At 40.1% G+C, this 19,753-nt stretch overlaps 1 protein-coding gene across 1 annotated transcript; it reads right to left on the bottom strand.

The window, feature by feature from the left end:
• Positions 1-2,669: 2,669 nt before the first annotated feature.
• On the bottom strand, positions 2,670-18,596 carry LOC128355523 (monocarboxylate transporter 2-like). Its single transcript, XM_053315805.1, has 5 exons — positions 18,550-18,596; positions 17,468-17,685; positions 11,983-12,126; positions 8,914-9,723; positions 2,670-3,321 (listed from the first exon to the last, which is right to left on the bottom strand). The coding sequence occupies exons 2-5, from the start codon at positions 17,679-17,681 to the stop codon at positions 3,110-3,112; spliced, it is 1,380 nt and encodes a 459-aa protein (XP_053171780.1). The 5' UTR covers positions 17,682-17,685; positions 18,550-18,596; the 3' UTR covers positions 2,670-3,109.
• Between the last annotated feature and the right edge of the window lie 1,157 nt (positions 18,597-19,753).

The following is a 19,753-nucleotide window of genomic DNA, read 5'->3' as shown; positions in this document are numbered from 1 at the left end:
TGCACATTTGGCCTTGCTGCACTATGTTCTATAAGTTTGATCTCACTCCAGCGAGGGAAGCATTACATTGGTAGCCTGTGCTTGCTCAACACTCTGGACCTATCTAATCTCTGCTGCTCTGAAACATCCCATTCAATTTCTTCTGTTGATAGATGCCAGTGCTCTTTGAGCCCTGTGGGAGCACATTCTTTCCTTCCCACTTGTCTGAGACTCTTCTGCTTGTGTAACACCAATCTAGATTCGTCAGGTCAGCCCACCCCCCCATTGTAAACAAGCCAGATCTGATTCACAGATTCAAAGGTCAGGAGAAGGGCTGATAATCAACACCGAGAGAGACAAGTATCTCATCCACGTTCGCCTCATTTATGTAGGTAGATGCTGATGAACACAAAATCGCAGCACAATGTTTTGGGGCAAGCAGGAAGGGTTGTTTTCATGAAGAGTGATACCTAATTACCCAAGTTGGCTACTTGTTATAGAACTGACAGTTAAATGAGAGCTGTCAATTAGCGTTAGGACATGGTGATACATTCTAATTGTAGTCTTCATTAAGAGATGAGTGAGAAAGATGCACTCAGTCGCAGCATCTCCTCCTGTTTATGAACACTCACTTTTTCAATTTACAGACTTGGATGTCATTGAATGGGCTTCATGTAATTTGGCAGCACAGTCAGCAGCCCATCTTTCAACCGAGACGCTGAAACTTAAACTTCCAGGCATCCGAAACACCAAAGGAAGAGATAATGTTTCCCTAACCCTAACCCACATTACATACCACACAATAAAGCAAGATATCTTTATATTTTTTTTCTGCTGTACCTTCCAACAACCGTGCCTAGTCACCCGACCACCTCGGACACCCTCTGGAGACCGAAAAGTCTTTTTTTTACCATTGAGCATGCAGGACAACAGTCATAAGGCTCAGCGAGAACACACATTGCGGTGAGGTCGAGCTGTAGAGGAGGGTCAACAGGCCAGAGGGGAACAGGAGGTGAGGGGAAATATAATAATGATAAACAGATTGCCGGCCTCAGCGCCCATCGACTCGTCTCTGGGGTACCTTTCCACCTTGTCATGTCCAAGACCTTGCATAATACTAGGGGACAGGCAATGGGGGTCGAGGGGGGGACATGTATGTGTGTGTGTGTGTGTGTGTGTGTGTGTGTGTGTTTGCGCGTGCATTTCTAATTTATTGGCCCACTGATTTGCTGATGTGTGTGAAGGCTGCATGCAGCTCAGAGCACTAGCCTGGAACTTCTGGGCCTTGCTTCATTAGGTGCTCACGCCCTTAAGCTGCTGACATTTCCAAACTTGTTTCCCAGTCTTCTAATTGTCGTGAAAAATTGGACAGAGCCACCAACACTGAAAAAAGCCACACGGTAGATCTTGATTTGACTGCATTTCTCCTGTGCCCGAGTTTCATTTACCTCGCCGCTCGAAAGATGTGAATATGGAATGCGAAAACATGCTTTCATTTGCCGTGACTCTACAATAAGTGATGAGAGAAAAGACATTGGGCTATTCATCGCTTTCATTTGCAGGAGAAAATCATCAGCCACAACAGACCGATCTGTCTGTACTGGTGCAATACACATTTCTGAGATAGAACAAAATACTCTGAAAATAGAAAGAAATAGAAAGAAGAAATGAGATGCATATTCATTTTAAAACAATTGACAATTCAGTGTTATTCATAGCATTAATAATACATGTCTTAAATTGAAATACAGCAATATCCAAACTTTTGTCATTTAAGTAAACTTGTGGCTTTCATTAAATCCAGACACAGAATTCAAAAAGCTGCCATCACCTTAAAATACAAAGCTTATATTAGCCAGATTTAGAATAATATTTAATTCATATTCTTCTACTGTCACCCACTCACATGCAGACACACACTAAAATACACTAAACAGCATTAAATCAATTAGCAGGACATGCAAATCCATTCTCACACAAATAACATACGTCACTGCTAAATGTCAGCACAAAATTATTACAAGACTGTGGCACATATATCGTAGTTGATATGATCCAGCATGAAAGTTAAAATCTATTAAATACTGACTACAAACATTTATTATTATTTGCTGTAAACCAGAGAAAGACCATAAGTTGATATCACCCTTGTGAGTAACATGATAAAGTTAATCACAGGGTTATAACTGTATGTTTACTATGAGCTTTAGTATCTTATTTAAAATTAATTAATTAAAAGGGTGTTAAAACATCTAGTTATATCTATAATACTTCTGTGTTTTTAGTGGTAGCTTCAGTATTTGACAACTATTACCAGTGTTTTACTGAAATACTGAAAATAACTAAATATCTGAGGCACACAAGAACAAGTCATATTTTTATAAAGTGCCCCACTGAGTCAATGGTCATTGTAATAAAGGAACATGTCACCCAATGCAACCGTTTTACCACAGAACTCAATGACAGAGAAACTGTTGGTTGAGATCTTTTCATGAGATTTGTTAAAAAGTATGAAATATCCTTTAGATAACTACAGCAAACATAAAAACTTTAAAATATGAAGGCTGTCTGCTGGTGACACAGCCAAAGTCATGGTAATACAGTCGTATTACATCACATCACAGTTTTAAAGCAACACATACAGCAGGATTGCAGAGTAAAGGTAAGAAAATCCCTGTTCAGTGTGTCATGCATTCAAGTGGGCAGACACACAAACTGAAGGGATGAATGAATGAATGAATGCAACAATTCAATTTTAAATAATCAATTAATTAATTGGTTATTTCTTCAAGTAATTGGTTCAACATTTCATTGATAAAGTCTGAAAATATATTATAGAGTCCATTGTGACATCTTCTCCAATAGGAAAATACATTTTTAAAACTGAGCAATGCAGCATATTTCAGAAGTTGGATCTAGCAAATGTTTGGTGTTTTCAGGGATAGCTCTGTCAGACTGTTGACTGTTGTTCCACCACATTGCATTACCACCCACACACCCATGTCTCTAACATGCAAACTTAGTAGAGAAGTGACATTTAATTTGGTGCCTTCGGCGCTCTCTGGTCATGTCTCTCCCCCGGGGCCTTTTTCATCTTTAGCCTCGGGCTCAGTTCGCTCCCCTGCTGCCCTTAAGCAGTCTGTTGCATCTCTGACACTGAGATGGTCTCCTGCTCCTGGTTCTCTAAGTTTTTTGTTTTTCTGTCCTTCGCAGCCTTCTCTTTTTCCAGCATGCGGTAGTTGTAGATGTTCATGACAAAGAGGAAAAGCCCACCAGCCACAATCACTGTGCCACACATGTAGAAAAGGTACTTGTAGTCATCAAAGACGTCCACCAGTAACCCTGTGTGAAGACAAGAGGGTGAACAGTTAAATAATGAATTTGTGAATACAAATACTTGCTCACCATACAAAGAAATTAAGCTATCATATGACTTTTTCAACCAAGAGATGGTCAGTTGAACCTATTTTACACTGTGCCATGTCTGTATAAACAAAAAAAAAGGTTGACTGTTGTACACCATGACAAACAAAACGCACTGTGTACCTGAATAGTATCTTCATTTGACCACTTGACAAGTTTGAAGGTGAATAGAGCAAGAGCTAACTCGCATTTGGCTGCATGTGTGTATGTTTGAGAGAGAGTCAGAGCGCAGGCCAATTTGAGGCGAGCCATGTCGGAAATGACAGAGAGCCATTTCACCCTTCCTGGCTCTCCCCGCATATCTGGGAAGGCAATTTGGACGGCCGCTACCGAAACGAATCAGAAGAGAGGCCCACACTCAGAGCCATAACTATCGAGCCCAAGTCTGCAGAAAAGTGACAAATGTGGTTTAGATCAGATTTAAGCCTCCAGGTTTTCAGAGTCTTAACTGCACAGCACCCCCCTCCTCGACCCGACCCCCTCTGCTGCAGACACGGATCGATTGGCAAGTGTTGCTATCTCTCTCACTCCCGGCACTTATGATGGCCTGTCTGCCTGTCCATCTCACTGTATTACAATCTCTCCTTTATACTATTTTGAGCCTTATTGAATCAATGGTAGCGTGTTGAATTATTTGGAGCAGGAACATGTTCTCCTTACAGTCCAGAAAGTCCTTTTTTCCCCCTAGTTTGTAAAAGTGATTTTTACTTTGTGTATTTTCATGAAACTCAGGAACATTTTTTTTAAAAATTCAGAACAAATTGATTTCCTCCTAACTCCAACAAAAGGATTTCTTTTGTCTGACTTTTATGACTGGGAGGCACATTTATTACACAGCATGTTTTTAGAGTCGATGGTAACATTATCTTATCTAAAATCTCTCTGAGAAGATTTGCAGTTTCCTTGGTTGGTCTTCATAATTACACCAATTACCGTCTTTATGACACGTAATATGATAATGATGTTTGTGTGTGTGTGCTTATACTTTACTGTACCGCACTAGGAGGGGTCACTTTGCATTTGGATCATTTTCAACCATCTCAATGCGGACTGCATCATCTGATTGATAGCACTCATCTGGTGAGTGTACGCCAATGACCATCACCCTCATTAAGACAGTCCTTGATTGGCACGGCAGTAATTAAGTCCATCTGGCATAGTCACCTCTTTTTTTTCAAATGTATTCACAGCTTAATTATGGCCCAGGTACAGGACTTTAATGACGAGAGTTTGAACTGAGTGTCATTAAACATCCAAAGCGAAAAGCTAATTACACCCACTTACCTCACTTCCACCTAATTGGATTGACCTGAAGGTTTGGGGGTGCAGTAACAAGCAGGCGAGTTAGAGGAGACATAAAGATTGTGCCCTCTGGAGGAGAATGTTAGATGTGCAGGGAGGCATTTACTTACCCTGTTCAAAAAGCACCCCAGAACAGGGTCGCACCAGTCAAACTGGGGGGGGGACCTATAAATTTCCATCTCATTATAATTCAGGTTGGGGGCATTGGGAAAGTTTGTCAGTGGGCTGATATGCAAGGCATGTGCAGCTACAGGCGCTTCTTCAGTGTATTTGTCTAGAACACACTAAACAGGACTCTCTAAATGAAGTAGACATGTAGACTGGTGCACAGGCTGAGCACCTCAATTACTGTCCTACGGTCCTAGCTTTAAGGTGGCCATGTCTTTGGTGCACATTTTGACAGGGACTTTTTGAGGTGCACTGTTATGAAGCGGGGGTAAAAACATAAACTGTGCATGTGGTTAATATACTGGCTGGCAAAAGTGATCTAAGTTAAAGCTGTTGGAAGTTCAGTGGTATCACACACAGAGAACACTGACTATTTGAGTGTGCCAAAAGTATTGTTCAGCATAGTAGACTAAACTCATTTCCATTGATTTTTTTTTTCAACTTTTAAAGAGATGATCAATTTTAGAACTGCTTATAATTTGTAGACATAACCTATTACGATGAGTTGGTTTTTAAGGGTCAGAAAGAAAAAAGGTTGGCAACCACTGATATAAACCATATTGTTGTGACCTTGATTGAGACATGGTGGTTCATTATGTACAGATTGTTAATCCATCCGAGTCTATTTGTGGTTTTGGCTGTGTAAATATTTGACCTAACTTGCCTAATACATAGTAAGTTTCCTACTTACAGTACCACACCTTTATTAAGAAATCCAAAATGCCATTCTACAACATCTGGAGTTAACTTAGAACGTGTGTATACTCTTCATTTAGGCTGTCAGGCGGTCTCCACAAAGCCCTGCAAAACTCTATTGACTCTCCACTTTCAACTTTAACAAAAACAGAGACCTTTTTCTTTTGTTTTTTTCACCATCAGTACTACGGACCTTTTCATGGCTGCACAGTGACAAATTGCTTTAAGATTATTTCACAACAAAGTAACTCTCAGCCGTCAGCATTAACTCACCAAGACTATACGCTGAAGGCAATGGGAAGAACTTTTTGATCGCTTGTTACTAGCTGAGATTTCAACTACAATGTCTAAATTCAAAGTGCTTTTATTCCATTGATGACATATAGTGGCTAAAAAAACACATTTTCCTCAATGGCTCCTTTTTTCAGAGTCAGTTACTGTCATTAGATCCCATCTTTCTGTTTTTTTACTAGATCAAGTGAAGGATGTTTTATAGTGGGGCTTTTGAAAGTGCATCAATCCTGAAAATGGCAGGGACGCAGCGCCTGTAAACAATATCCTGCTGATTACACAGTTATTTAGACCATGAAGGTAGCTGTCCAACACTTCAATCTAAAGCACTAGACACACCGATAGAGGAATGCTGGAGATATATGGCTGCAGATGGAAATGTTTTCTTTCCTATTTGATATGCTGGTAAGCAGAAACTCAGCCTGTAGGTTGATGCTGGGCAATATAAAATAACCCTTTACAAAAATCCCCGCTTACAGCATACTCACTTAGTTTATGGATCAATATTGTATCAATTATTAACATGATCCAGTGAATACTTGAGATGTCAGCAGACAGTCAATCTGATCTTACCTTACCTTGATTATTAGATCAAGGTAAATTGATGTATGGAGCACTGGCAACTGTCTGGGATTACTTTTCTGTTTGAAACTGTTTGCACTACCATAGGCTAAATCTCATTTAGCTATAAAAACAGAGAGGAGTGTGACGGGGTCAGTTTAATATTTTGGTTTGCTGTGATTTACTTATGTTACTGTTGAAATTGCACATTGTGTTTCTTTTTCCGAGCTGACCTTGAACATCCCACAGCTGACAATCAGCGCAACAAGCCACAGCTGGCAGCTTGCAGGTATGACCCTTTTTATTGCACGCCAGGACGCCAGAGACGCCAAAGACGGAGAACCAGCCGGAGAACCAGCCGGAGAACCCGCAGGCCACCAGGAAACTACCATCGCAGAAAGATCCTCCTACCTGAAGTGCAGCGGCCCGTGTCTGTCGGCGTGACTACTCCAGCCTGGGTGAATGACTTTAAGTTATCACCCAGGAAAACCGTGAGTGTTAACTCCCAAATATAAATTGCAGACACTGAGAAGGCCGGCTGTAGGGCCAGGCAGAGGAGGGAGTGAGAGCGTAGACGGGTGTGTCGACAGAGGGCTGGCGGTTGTGTTCTGTGTCTACAGGCGGAGTACCGGACCGAGGGGACGAGTAGATCCGGAGAAGGAAGAAGGTCTCACCCCCCCATCACCTCCGAGAATTGAAATCAGCATCCAGTCCTGGGAAGGATTCCTTCAGGACGGTCTGGAACTAGGAAAAGACTTTGGACTGTTTTATAATGAATCCTGGTGAACTTTCTATTTATGTGGTTTTTTAACTCTGCTCCGTCCTGATTAGAAAAGAACCTGTAGGCCTATTTGTAATTATGGAGTCCTAAGCTCCTCAACTTAGGTGGCGTTGTTGGCAACATTTTAAAACTAAATTATTGTTTCGGCTTTTAACCCAAACAAACCCCGTGACAGGAGCTTTAGGCTTTGTTGTACATGTTTGTGATATCATCGTGAAATGATGTTTTAATGCTCTGACCTCTGCCAAGAAACACTGACTGGGAAATGTATCCTCACTTCTTCCACATCTAAGGTGGTTCTTCTGGGTCAACGACATAATCAAACAATCACAGATGCAGCCACAATATGGAGGTGAACTGGGGGATCCCCTGTGCTAAGTTTCATACATGAGAGCTTTAGACAACTACCTGCTGTTAGCTTACAGTACATGACAATTATGATGCAAAGTTTCCCACAGCCACTTACTGCAGAGGTGGACCATCTTTACCTTTTTGGCAGATGCCTCCAAAAGTTGATTGTTTGTTTTATGAAATCAAAACTTTAAATGGGAGAAAAGGGGCAGACACATATATTCATACAGCAAATATCATATGTTAAATGTACTATAGTAGACTATAACCTATAAAAGTGACTAAGAAAATGTAGATGGTGTCAATGATCAATAGAAGTTAAATTTCAGTTTGATAGCTGGACACACTTATATACAATATCAATAGTCTGAATGTACAAATATATGTGAAATCACTATTTTTCAGCTTTCATAAGTAAAATAAAGGTTTCACAAATCTGAAAGTGGGATTAAACAGTGTTAATGATTTTGCTATGATGTATAACACTTTCATAAGTGTTGATAAAAACCAGAATCAGGTGCTAAATATAGTGTATTTACTGCCAGTCTTCAACTGTATCAGTGATCAAAATAAACAGCCAGTCAAAGGTCATGCTCTGTATTCAAAGTGACCAATCAAAGGACTGTATATTCCAATCCCACCTCCAAAGTCTCAAAAGTCAATTTAACCAGTCAGCGTTTAGCAGCTGTGAGCATGTGAGTGTGTGTGGTGTGTGGGGGGGGGGCTGTGGGGGTTGGGGAAGTGGGTAGGCTGTAAGCTTTTACTAACTGGGCCTTGTCTCAAAATCTCAAAATCTAACCTGCCTACAAAACTCACTGTAATGAAACTGTGATGGAAAAGGAGGGCAGAGACCAAGATGGACACAACTCCTTTGTGTTCACTACTCCGATGCATTCTGCTCTAGTGCTCAGTGTTAGTGGTTAGGGTTAGTCTACTGAACTACTTTCACAACCAGATGCTGGTGTAACATCTCCTCTACCATCCCATGTGACTGACTCTTTGGCCGTCAGCAGCAGGAGAGAGGCTCTGTACTGTGCTTGGATTTTATTTTTACTTTACTATGACCAGAACATATACTTTTTATTTATCTGATGAAGAGGAAATACATGAAACTTTATGAAGGCTGTGGAGGCTGCAGGAGTGAATATTGCATTTCTCATAATCAAGGGGGGGGGGGGGGGTCAGTAATAATTTGTGTGTGTATGAATACTTATTTATAACTATAAGCATAAAACCTCAAGCGCACAACAAATTCAAACATTTAATACTGAATCCTGATTGTAGTGCAGCCCTATGTGGTTTTAAATGTCTTACTGATTCTGTCAAACCTGGATAGTTTTATGTTGAGTGTGCACAGTTACCTGCAGCAGGTGGTCCCAGTAGCATGGGGAAGCACTCAATGATGGTGACCAGTCCAACAGCACTGGGGAAACGTTCATTTCCCATCAGGTCCATCAGGCATTCAAAAATCAGGGCAAAAACCATGCCGAAACCCACACCAAAAAATACTGCGTAGACCACCAGGAAGGCATAGCTTGTGAACAGTGGGCACAGCAAGTGGCACATGCCGTTGAAAACCATGGCAAAGCCGAAAAAGTACTGAATTCTGGGCCTGATCCACTTGTTGTTGGCTACCAGGCCAGTGGCAGGCCTAACAAACATGTCCACAAAGCCCATGATGGAGAGCAGATAGGCTGCAGAGTACTCCTCTACACCCTGACTAATAGCATAGGCTGACAGGAACACAATGGGTGCATAGGCACCAAAGATGTACATCACATTCCCAATGAGGTAAATGATGAAGCCTCTATCCTTGAAGAAGGACAAATCCAAGAACTTAGTAGTTTTCATACAGTTTCCTTTTAGCTTAGTGTTGCAGTTACTTGGCTGTTCCTCCACTTGCTTTTGAGGTGCAGAGGATGAGTTTCGAGGCGGAACAACCGGCCTCATCAGGGCTCCAGCAACACAACAGTTAAGCATCAAACCACCAAGGATAAGGAAACTTCCTCTCCAGCCAAACGTGTTCAGTAAATATTGGTTGAGAGGAGCAAGAAAACACACAAATACCGGGCTTCCAGCCATGGCCAGTCCATTGGCTAAAGGGCGTTTTGCCAGAAAATACTTGCTGATGATGGTGAGAGATGCATTCAGGTTTAAGGAGAGTCCACAACCTGTGTGTAAACATGAGAGAAAACAGTCACATTCCAAAAATCTTAAGTAACAAAATTCTCCTGAAGCTAAACTCCAAAGGATACATAAATCAAATTAAGGACTGATTCTTGCTTGATGTCCATTAAGGTTCCATCTCATTTCACTTTTGCCAGCTCACATCTCCTTTGAGAATGCTGGAATTATTTCAGGAATAATATCTTCATTTAAGTAGAAATAAATAAGAGAGCCTAGGTATTACACCCACTCTCTTGCCACGTTTTTTTCAGAACATGAGCCTTTTCCATAAGGATGAGTAGCTACAGGTAGCTAGTTAGAGTGCTATATTCTCTCTTTCCAATGTCAGTTTAATCTTTAATCGAAAGTATAAGGAAATGAATAGAATACTATGAGTTTAAAACTACATAAGTTACCCAAAGCACTGTAGAAGATACAGGAGATTAATATAATATATTTATGGGCATCAGGGTAACATTTCAGATTTTTCAACAGCTTTGGTCTTTCACATACATCAAGATATCAAATATCAAAAAGTCTTATTGGCAGATATGTCTTTTATTGATTATAAAGGCATAAATGAATATAGAAATAGTAACATTAGTACTGTAGATGAAAAGTTATAAATATAGTATTGAAAACAAGTTTACAAAATTATTCACAATATTAATAGTAAACCATTCATTTAATCTGGTGATTGTTATTTACTTTAAAAGGGAATACTTCACTGCTTTGTAACCTTATTGCAATATCTTTACTGGTGGGCTACTGATCAATGCATGGTGTAAAGTCTGCCCACATTCTTTGTATTGTCAAGGCAGCCAGAGGACCCCAGTTGTCCACAAATGTGTATACCATAGGCATGTGGACATTAAAGACTATAGTAAACCCTAGTTGTGCAGTCTAACTCCACTGTTGACCTGGGGAGGGAGTAGTAAGACATGCACCTCCTGTGTGAAACTTTCCACTAGTGAGCTTCAACAGGAGGGCATAGCAAATGGGGAGGTTCACCCACTCCCCCCTCACTCCTCCTCCTCCTGGCAGGTGCCCCAACCAACCTTGCTTGTGCAGTGTCAAGGACCTTATCCCTCACCAGGTTCCCACATGCAAACACTGCCTGTTGACAAGCAAGCCTAAAGATAACTGCACCTGAGAACTGAACTGTGTTACTGCAGGTTTTTGCGGTAACAAAAAAGAAATGAAACTTTTCCTGTTATTCCCTATCCCTGAACATAATCATTTTAATATTAACTTTATTATTGCAGTTTTTCACTAACCCAACGGCTGCTGCTTCTGCTATGATTTTGCTCTGTACAGCAGATTTCTTGAACAATTCATCAGTCTTTCGTTTCCCCAAAGAATCTAAAATATGAACCTTTCTAGTCAGTTCTTGAACATCCGATGTTCTGACCGTGTGTGTCCACCACAGCTTTTCTGCTAACTTTTTGTAATGACATTACCGCTAACCTTGATTTTTTTATGCCTACTTTAAAATAACACTCCTATAAAAGAATAATTACTTACTGAAAGCTTCACTTCACTGAGTCTGTGAAGTTTTTTGATAAAGTGGTTATGTGTGTATGCATGTGTGTAAGAATATCTGCATGTCTGCTAGATGAAACTGCCCGATGCCTATGTGTCAGTGTGCCAGGGCACAGGGGAGCAGAGCAGGGCACACACATGCCCTCTGGCACCACACATGGCCCAGCCACTTGCTGGGCCTATTAATCCTTCACAGCAGTCCTTGGCAAGGTAATGAGCCTCGCAGGGTGGCAGCGAGGCCCCATGTGACGACCATGATAGGAGCCTCCGGGAGAGTACAGAGGGCCACGGAAGACCATGCTCTCTGGGATCAGGGACGGTTCTGTCTTAATTACCGTCCTATTCCAGGTTCCCTCGGTGCTCTAACTGCACGCCAGGAGATGGGGCAGATGCCCTGGGCCCTGACAAACAGCAACAGCAGCGCAGCCAGGGAAAGCAGATCTGGAAACCTAGACATTCTGAATGGACGTGAAAAGAGGAAGACTGCCATCCTACCATTCCCAGAAGAGCTTAAGCAGGGTTGATGGGTTACCAAAGTGGTAAACAAAGCAGGAATCCACATCAAACTGGCTGGCTCATTCACTTTATTACAAATGTCTGAGTTTTGGGCTGTGATCTCATGGACATTTAACTGTTTATGGAAAAATATGTGATGCTTTGGATTCCCAAATCAGGCATGCAAGTAAATTCTTCTTAAATAGATAAAAATTCAAGTACTGTACCACCAATGACGCCAATGCAAAAGTAGAGGAATACGATGGAGTTCCCAAAAGAAGCAGATACCATAGCGACGCCACACATCAGTCCACCTGTCATCACTACTGGCCGGCTTCCAAAGCGCTTGACCAACATGCTGCTCACTGGTCCTGCAAAGATGTGAAGAAAGACAGAGAAATGTATTGTATGTTTAATTTCAATATAAAAACACTTCATAAATAACTTACCTTCTTTTAATGATCGAGGATTTGAAGGTGTGCACACAACAGCACCAATTCTCACTCTAGGTCTAAACCCAAGGGCAAAAGGACATCGCAGAGGGGGGATGGAACACCTCCACACTTTTGCGTCCACTACGAAGTGACTTGGCGACTCATTATACTCTCCCCTGATGATGTAAAATACTACACTCAGTGATCAATCAGCAATTAAACAGCCTTTTATATGCTGTCACTCTTCCCTTCATTCATAACCTTGCCTGAAAGAGTGACATTGCGCCACCAGTCCATCTGTAGCACTCCATAATGAAAACTTCTTTCTTCTCCTTGCTATAAAGACTCATCGTTTAAATATATATTTATCTTACTCACTACTGACTTACTACTTTCATATAGAAAAACGGAGAGAGCATCAATCAAACTAAAATATATGCTTCCACAATTACTGAAAACGTAACATTCTGCAGCTATTCATGGCATTGGTGCGAAGGGGCCTGTGTGTGGATAGTGATAATTGCAAACTGTCCAGTGAATAGTAAGAGGATTACATATTTGGCAAACATCTACTGTCTTCAAGAGCATGTTTACCATGGCTGATGAATAATGGGAGAAAAATAACATGAAGGAAAGCCTGTTGTCTTGACTTAAAAAGAATATATTTATGATTTTTACAAGTACACATAAAGGATTTGTATGTGTCTGTAAACACATTCTTTATATAATTCTCTTAATTAAATGTTTATATGCCATGTGGATTTCTAGATATAGCTACTTATAAAAATGCCTACTTCTGGCTCCACATTTTCTGATGCCAGGAACAAATAATACCTGACTTTCAAACCACAATTCACATTACACAACCATTTGAGCCATTGTTTATATAAAAATATTGATTAGTGCAACTTCACTTCTCAAAAGTATCTGTGTTTAATTTTCTCTAACTACAAGACACAGTGGAAAATAAGGCAAATTGAAGCATCTGACTGTGTATTCAATGCCAGCTTACTGGATGCTACAGGCACATTTTGGGTGGTATTGGAAAGCACTGAGGTTCAATACCCAGCCCTGGTGGTGACATCAATGCATTAATTGCAGAATTGTGCTGCAAGCTAGCAGGCAGCAGCTTGTCAAACAAAAGCAGGAACAAGTGAGCCCAGCTAAAAATAACAGAACCGCTAAAAACAAAAAATGTAAATGCAGTTTTGAGCATCAGTAACAGATTCGTCTAACTTTTTTCCTCAGGCCTCTGTATTTCTTGAAGCTGCTGCAGTTCTCTGCAGTACAATGGAGTCCATTAACATGTCACACTACCTACAAAGCTATTTGTGATATCAGGCACCAGTGTGTGGTAAACTCCATACACAAAATACTTCAGATCTAACATACAGCATGGAAAGCTTTGAGAGGAGGAGAAAGCAGCCTCTAAACTTTTCTACAGTTGCTCGTTCCTGTCTGACAAGCTGTTAACCTGTCAGGATATCTTCATGCACAGGACAGTTCGTTAATGCTTCGGGACATTTACACATGTGCATGTACAAAGTGAGTGAAAAATCAATCACAGTTGACACACAGTGAGAGCTCTCTGTCCTTCATTCGTTTGATCTTTCTTTCTTGCTTCATGCTGAGCTTTAAAGAATTGTCCTCAACAACTGTATCTGCTGTACCACCGTACTGCACGTGGAATAAAAACATCCATCCCGCTGTTTATACAGTTAACCAGGTGCTTGCGGGGGTCAAAGATAGATCATCTTTCTCACTGTAGATGTGTCACAATAGGGCATCTCCCTCACTACCACCATTTCCACTTTCATCATAACTTTATCATTTGGACTCCTTGAGTCAGAGGTTTTCCTGAAAAGGCTGTCATGTGTCTCCCATGGGGACGTGGTGTCAGACCCCAGTGTGCTGAACCTTCCTCTGATATATTCCCCCTGTCTCTCTCTTCCACTGGGTGACATTGCTGAAGCCTTGCCAAGGACAATATGATAAAGCCTTGTGCCTGAGCCACAGTGGAGGGGAATATTTCACCAGTTAGGTCTCTCTGACTCTAGTGCAGGTGAGTTACACACACCGTTGTCCTGTAACCTTGAAAGCCGCTAGTGGCGAATTCATGTAAAGCCTCATAAAGGCTTTTATTGTCATCTTAATGAGTTTTCCCATGTCTCTCAAATACAGCTTTACCTACAACATGACATGAGACAAAACACACTGCAGAAAGTCATTTCTGTTTTTCTGATTGACAAGTGAGTAAAGGTCTCCTGCATTCTTTTATGGCTGATAAAAATTCATCATCAATTTAACAATCATAATTACAGTTAAAATGACAGGGCGGCTTCAGACTGCCCCCATGAGGGACAAACTGTAATGGGTATCCTGCAGCCAGTAATTGTCTAGCCAACACAAGCTGGAGGAACCAGGAAAGCAGAGATGACACCAGCAGGAACTAATAATGATTAGGTTGAGTAACAGCAACTATAAAACTGAAATAAAACTATACTAGAATACATTTGTTTTGGAACCTTACCAATGTGGGTTCAATTTTTATTTGACTATTGTTGAACAAACTGTCACTGGAGCCAGTATTTCCTCTTTGACACTGGTGAAACTGGTGAAGGGGGAACAAATGTTTCATGTTCCAAACCATACACTAAAATATGAGCCAAGTGAGCCTGAGTTCAGAGATTTGACTGTTGCCATCTTTGATTGGCAGAAGTGACATATTTGGACAAAATCAGAGCTGGTTGGAGCTGACCCTAGCTCTAGCTAAATTAGCACTGCACATTTATAGTCTATGCGAAAATGTTCATTTTAAAATATACTTTATGGAACAAACTGAACAGCCGACTCCTTCAAGGGTCTTTTATCATGACCAACTGAACTGAAGACTGAAACACATTGTGAAATTGCAGCAACTACACCTACTCAGTAAATATGGGGTTATGTCATAGTTATGTTACATAATCAACGTTGTCATGGTAGTGACTTGTCAATCACAGGGTAGCCATGCCCTGGAGCATATTCTGCCTTATCATGGTTTAGCAAAAAAGAACATCATGGTGTATTGAAGACTTGAACTAAGGTAATAAATCAAGTGAGAAGTAGGGTACTATTTTAGAAAGAATGCAGGTTTAAGGAATGTCTGCAATGGCTTTACTTTTCAGACCAGAAGCTACCTGCTTGTTGGAAACACAGATTATCACAACCAGACATTGGCGGCATATATCACTAGATCCAGAGGAAATCTAGTGTTAGAAAACCTTTAAGAGTCACAAGATGACGAGGGACTGCAAGAAGAAATATGTTTATTTACCTTTTCAAGACTCTAAAAGCTATTAAACAATCTGAGAAGGGAGTAACACTATTTGGTTGATCTACTTGCACCTCAGACGTCTTCATCTGCTTAACATAAACGGCTCAGAAACTAAAAAGGCTGTAGATTAGTACTAGTAGAGCAGGAATGGAAACTGTCAACTAAACTAAACTAAACTAAACACATCTGCCATTATGGGTCTGAGTGTAAGGCTAAGCATTGGTGGCACCAACCAAATTCTTGTCAAATCAAAGCTATTTTTTCTGATTCTTTCATGTCAAATGACTGTATGTATGTACCTGAACACTGAAGAAGAAAACTGCAACTACTAACACATAGGTCAGGGTAATCAGTGTCAGTGTGGATATATAAATTTGAGTCAGGTGAGTAATACTTGCTAACAACACTCCCCTTATTAGGCAGCCTAACACTATTTCAGTGGGTGCAGTCAGTCAGTCATGTGAAGTCAATTTATCAATTACATATCTGGTACAGCACAGCAGTTGCTTTAGATTCCCAATAATCAAAAGGATTTTTTTCCCCATTTGCAATAAATCTTGGATTTACTTCTCTAGTTTTGGCCATGATGCTGATTGATGAGCACAAATACATTTCATACACACTGACAACTCATTCTCTCTCTTGCAGGCATGCAAGTCTGCAGTCAGCTGTCTAGCTGTACTCACTGCTGTGTGTTAAAGTGCAACTTAAAATACTGTTTGATCAGTAGAGCTTTATCAGTGCCATTTCTTGGAGGTGAGCGTGCTGTGCCAATGCACTAAGGTAACACAGGGACAATACAACCCAAAGAGACCATAATAAAACTTTGTTTTTTTAAAGCTAACCTGCATGTTGTTACTTGCAGGCTATATAGATATAGTAAATTCACAACTAACACCTCACTGAATTTCATTCATAGTAACCAGCTGTTTTTAATGAAGAAAATATATGCTGATATTTGCAAGAAATTACAGTATAGCATTGCCAAAGATATGTCTGGTAGGTTAGAAACAGTAATACCAATGCATCATTTTACAACTTTAAAATGTCCCACTCAGCACATATCTTGATCGTAATTTCAAAAAGAAAAAAGAAAAAAATTAAGGGATCCTGTTATGCGGTCTTGGAAAAAAAGTAATAATATCTCTATCAGTATCAGATACTCACCAAAATCAATACTGGTATCTGTCTCAAGAATTCAACATTTGTCTAGTTATAGATTATTTTTTTAAAAACAGACATTAACCTGGGTTTGTTTCACATAAAGAAAGACAGGTAAGACTCTGAAAAGAAATACTAATTGCAGTGCAAATGCAATCATTCTTTCATTCAATCGTTGGTGAACTATGTTAAGGGGCTATGCAAACTTTAAGCAGTATTTCACATCTTACTTTTCTTAATTGAAGCTTATTTTTAGCTGATCTCTTCACAAGAGGACCTTGATTACTATGAATTGCGATAACGAGTGTATTTTCAAGAAATGCAAAAAACTGAAAATTGAAACTAACAACAAAAAAAAAGAAAACTGAATCTTAAAAAAAAAAAGTATGTATGACAATGTGACCCTGACTGCATTTAACCACCTCATCAATGCTGTAGCTTATTGTGTGTAATGCAAATGAGTCTGTAGCCAGTGCAAGGAGCATCCCTGTCTCTCTCCTTCTGTTTATCTGTACTGCCATGTGTCTCACTACTTCAGACTGCCATCTCATTTTGAGTTTTCCTTTGGCAATGGATGTCCAGTTCATCATTGTAGGCCTGCTTAACAAAGAAAGGCACAATGCAAGTACAGCATAAGTGAACTAAATACTGAGATAGGCTGAGACGACACATCCAACAAAATGTTCTTACACTAACACTAACATGGAACAAAGACAACTCAGATCTGAAAAAAAGGTAAGGTTACCCTTAAACATCATACAGCAAATTCAATGTAACAAATATTGATTGAATCTCACTCACCGCCTGCATACATGACAGCCAGCATAATAGAGGAAATCCATGCTATTTCACTGTAGCTGGCCTGCAAGTCCACCTGTATCACCTTGAAGAAAATAGAGAGGACTTTGGGCATGGAGTAGGCAAATCCAATGGAAATATGGGCCCCAATGACCACCATCCAACCCCAACCACCATCCAGGGGTTTGCCCAACTCATGTGTTGTTGCACGGGACATTTTCCTATTCAGAGAGAAAGATAGAGAGAGACATAAAATATTAAAATGCTAGTTGAAAAACATGAGTGCATACTTAAAATGCTTAATTATGTATGTAATTATGTAGAATTGGTACTTTAACCGACATACAGTGTGTACTTTAAGTCAGCAAATGAGTTAGTTTAATACATAAACTTACACTGGATGATAAGTATAGTAAAGAGTTGAGTGTTATCTGAAGCTGTGATGAGGATTTGCTTACATCATGTTTATCTTTCAATGTAAACACAAGAGTGACATACCTCAAAATGCTGATTACATCATAAAAGCAAGCTCTTCACTTAAATAGCAAATACATGTCAACATTTACATGGCTTTTTTTTTACCTTTAAATAAAAGAAGTTCACTACTAAATGCAGAGAGTACAGTGTATTTAAGGCTGTATAATGTAGCTATAACCGGCTGTATTTGTTGAGTATAGCCAGCCAAGCTAAAAGCGTCCTCACTCATTTGTCACATATGCGACTCCAGTCACAAATAAACGCAACTATTCGCTTCAACGAGGGATGCTTAAACTACCACTTCTTCAATAAAACCACAAACACTGCTTTTCCCCCTCACTGTTAAGTTACGAGTTCAACTGCTAAACTTTAGCTGTTGACAAAACTTATTCAGAGACGTTTTCAGTCAGTGAGAAGAAGAAAGCTACTTGTCTTTTTCCTCCTCTTCCACTCCGAGCCGAACGGAAGATACCATTCATTCACACGTGGACGTTTCTTAGTAACAGATAGAAAAAAAAAACTACGATAGTAAACTTGTAACCTCCCACGCTTTAAAAAGAAATAGGCTTTGTATAGAAATGTTGTATAATAGTGTGAGTAAACCTTACCTTTCATTGAACGTCCTCGCAGCTCGTTTCCTAGCTTGTTGCAAACTTTCAGCCTGCTCCTTTATTGAATGTCTGGTCACGTGTTACACTCATAGACTCAGCCTGGAGGGGTTTTTTGGAGTTTTGACTAGTTTCACAAGGTTCAGTACTGAAAGGTCTTTGTCGCCTCTTCATCATGTTCAGCCTATAGGTCATGACTTATAACTGACAGTAACATGGTGTGATTATGTAACTTCAGTGTCTTTAAAGTGAGTTTCACCCCCCAGTCTATGTACTTCTGTGACTGCCTCCATATAATTATAGAAAAAACACACAAGCATAGGCCTACATGTGAAAAACAGAACAAAATGAACAAATGTCACTTTTAATAGTTTTATTTTCAAATTATGTGCAATGTGAATTTCACAGTTGAACTCAACCACCACTATAACCCGCAACCCAAAACAGACAAACCAGCAAAAAAAAAAAAAAGTAAAAGTGAGGAAAGAAATGCGATGAAATATAGCACCCATGAGCGATGCATGGAGATGTCCAGAAGTGAGTAACGTTTTTTTTTTTTGCAGCCGGAGGCCACTAAAAAAACTCTTGAATACGGAAAAGCTGTTTGTTAGCTTGTTGTATGACATGACTGGTGTTTGAAAGTTGATCTGTAATGCTTAGTTTCGGTGAGATGTTACAAAGAAATACTACTGTACTAGAGAGGGAGGGGAGGTGAGGGGAAGGGGAAGGGGAGAGGAGAGGGGGGGTAGGAAATCAAAATCTATCACTCGTGCAGGTAATCATTTTTTCTCAACAGAGCAGGATTACTCTACCATAACTAAATAGGTACTTACATAAAGAAAAAGAAAAAAGAAAAAAAAAACAGCCACTGGAGACAACAAAAAGAAATCACATCTATTTTTTTTTCAAGTTATAAAAGAAAATGAAGATAAGTTTTAAAAAACTGTGCAAGTACAGCAAACCTATAGTACAGTATATTACACATAACAAAAACATTTAAATACAGTACTGTATCAGTAGAAATCCTGAGAGTTCTCCGTTCCTGGTTCTCAAATGGCCGTCTGTAGACATGTGGATGAAGCTCAAACCTTCTCTCGCCCCTTGATGAGGGCTGTTTTGAGGGCATTGTTCAAGCCAGGTCAAATTTTAAACCAGCTCAAAAGTCAGTCCAAGGTGGATCTTCTCTTGGAGAAGTTATATCATG

This window comes from Scomber japonicus, chromosome 3 (genome assembly GCF_027409825.1).
Source record: "Scomber japonicus isolate fScoJap1 chromosome 3, fScoJap1.pri, whole genome shotgun sequence".
NCBI lineage: Eukaryota > Metazoa > Chordata > Actinopteri > Scombriformes > Scombridae > Scomber > Scomber japonicus.
Note: the sequence above shows the minus strand (reverse complement) of the source record. Positions and strands in the feature narration are given on the sequence as shown.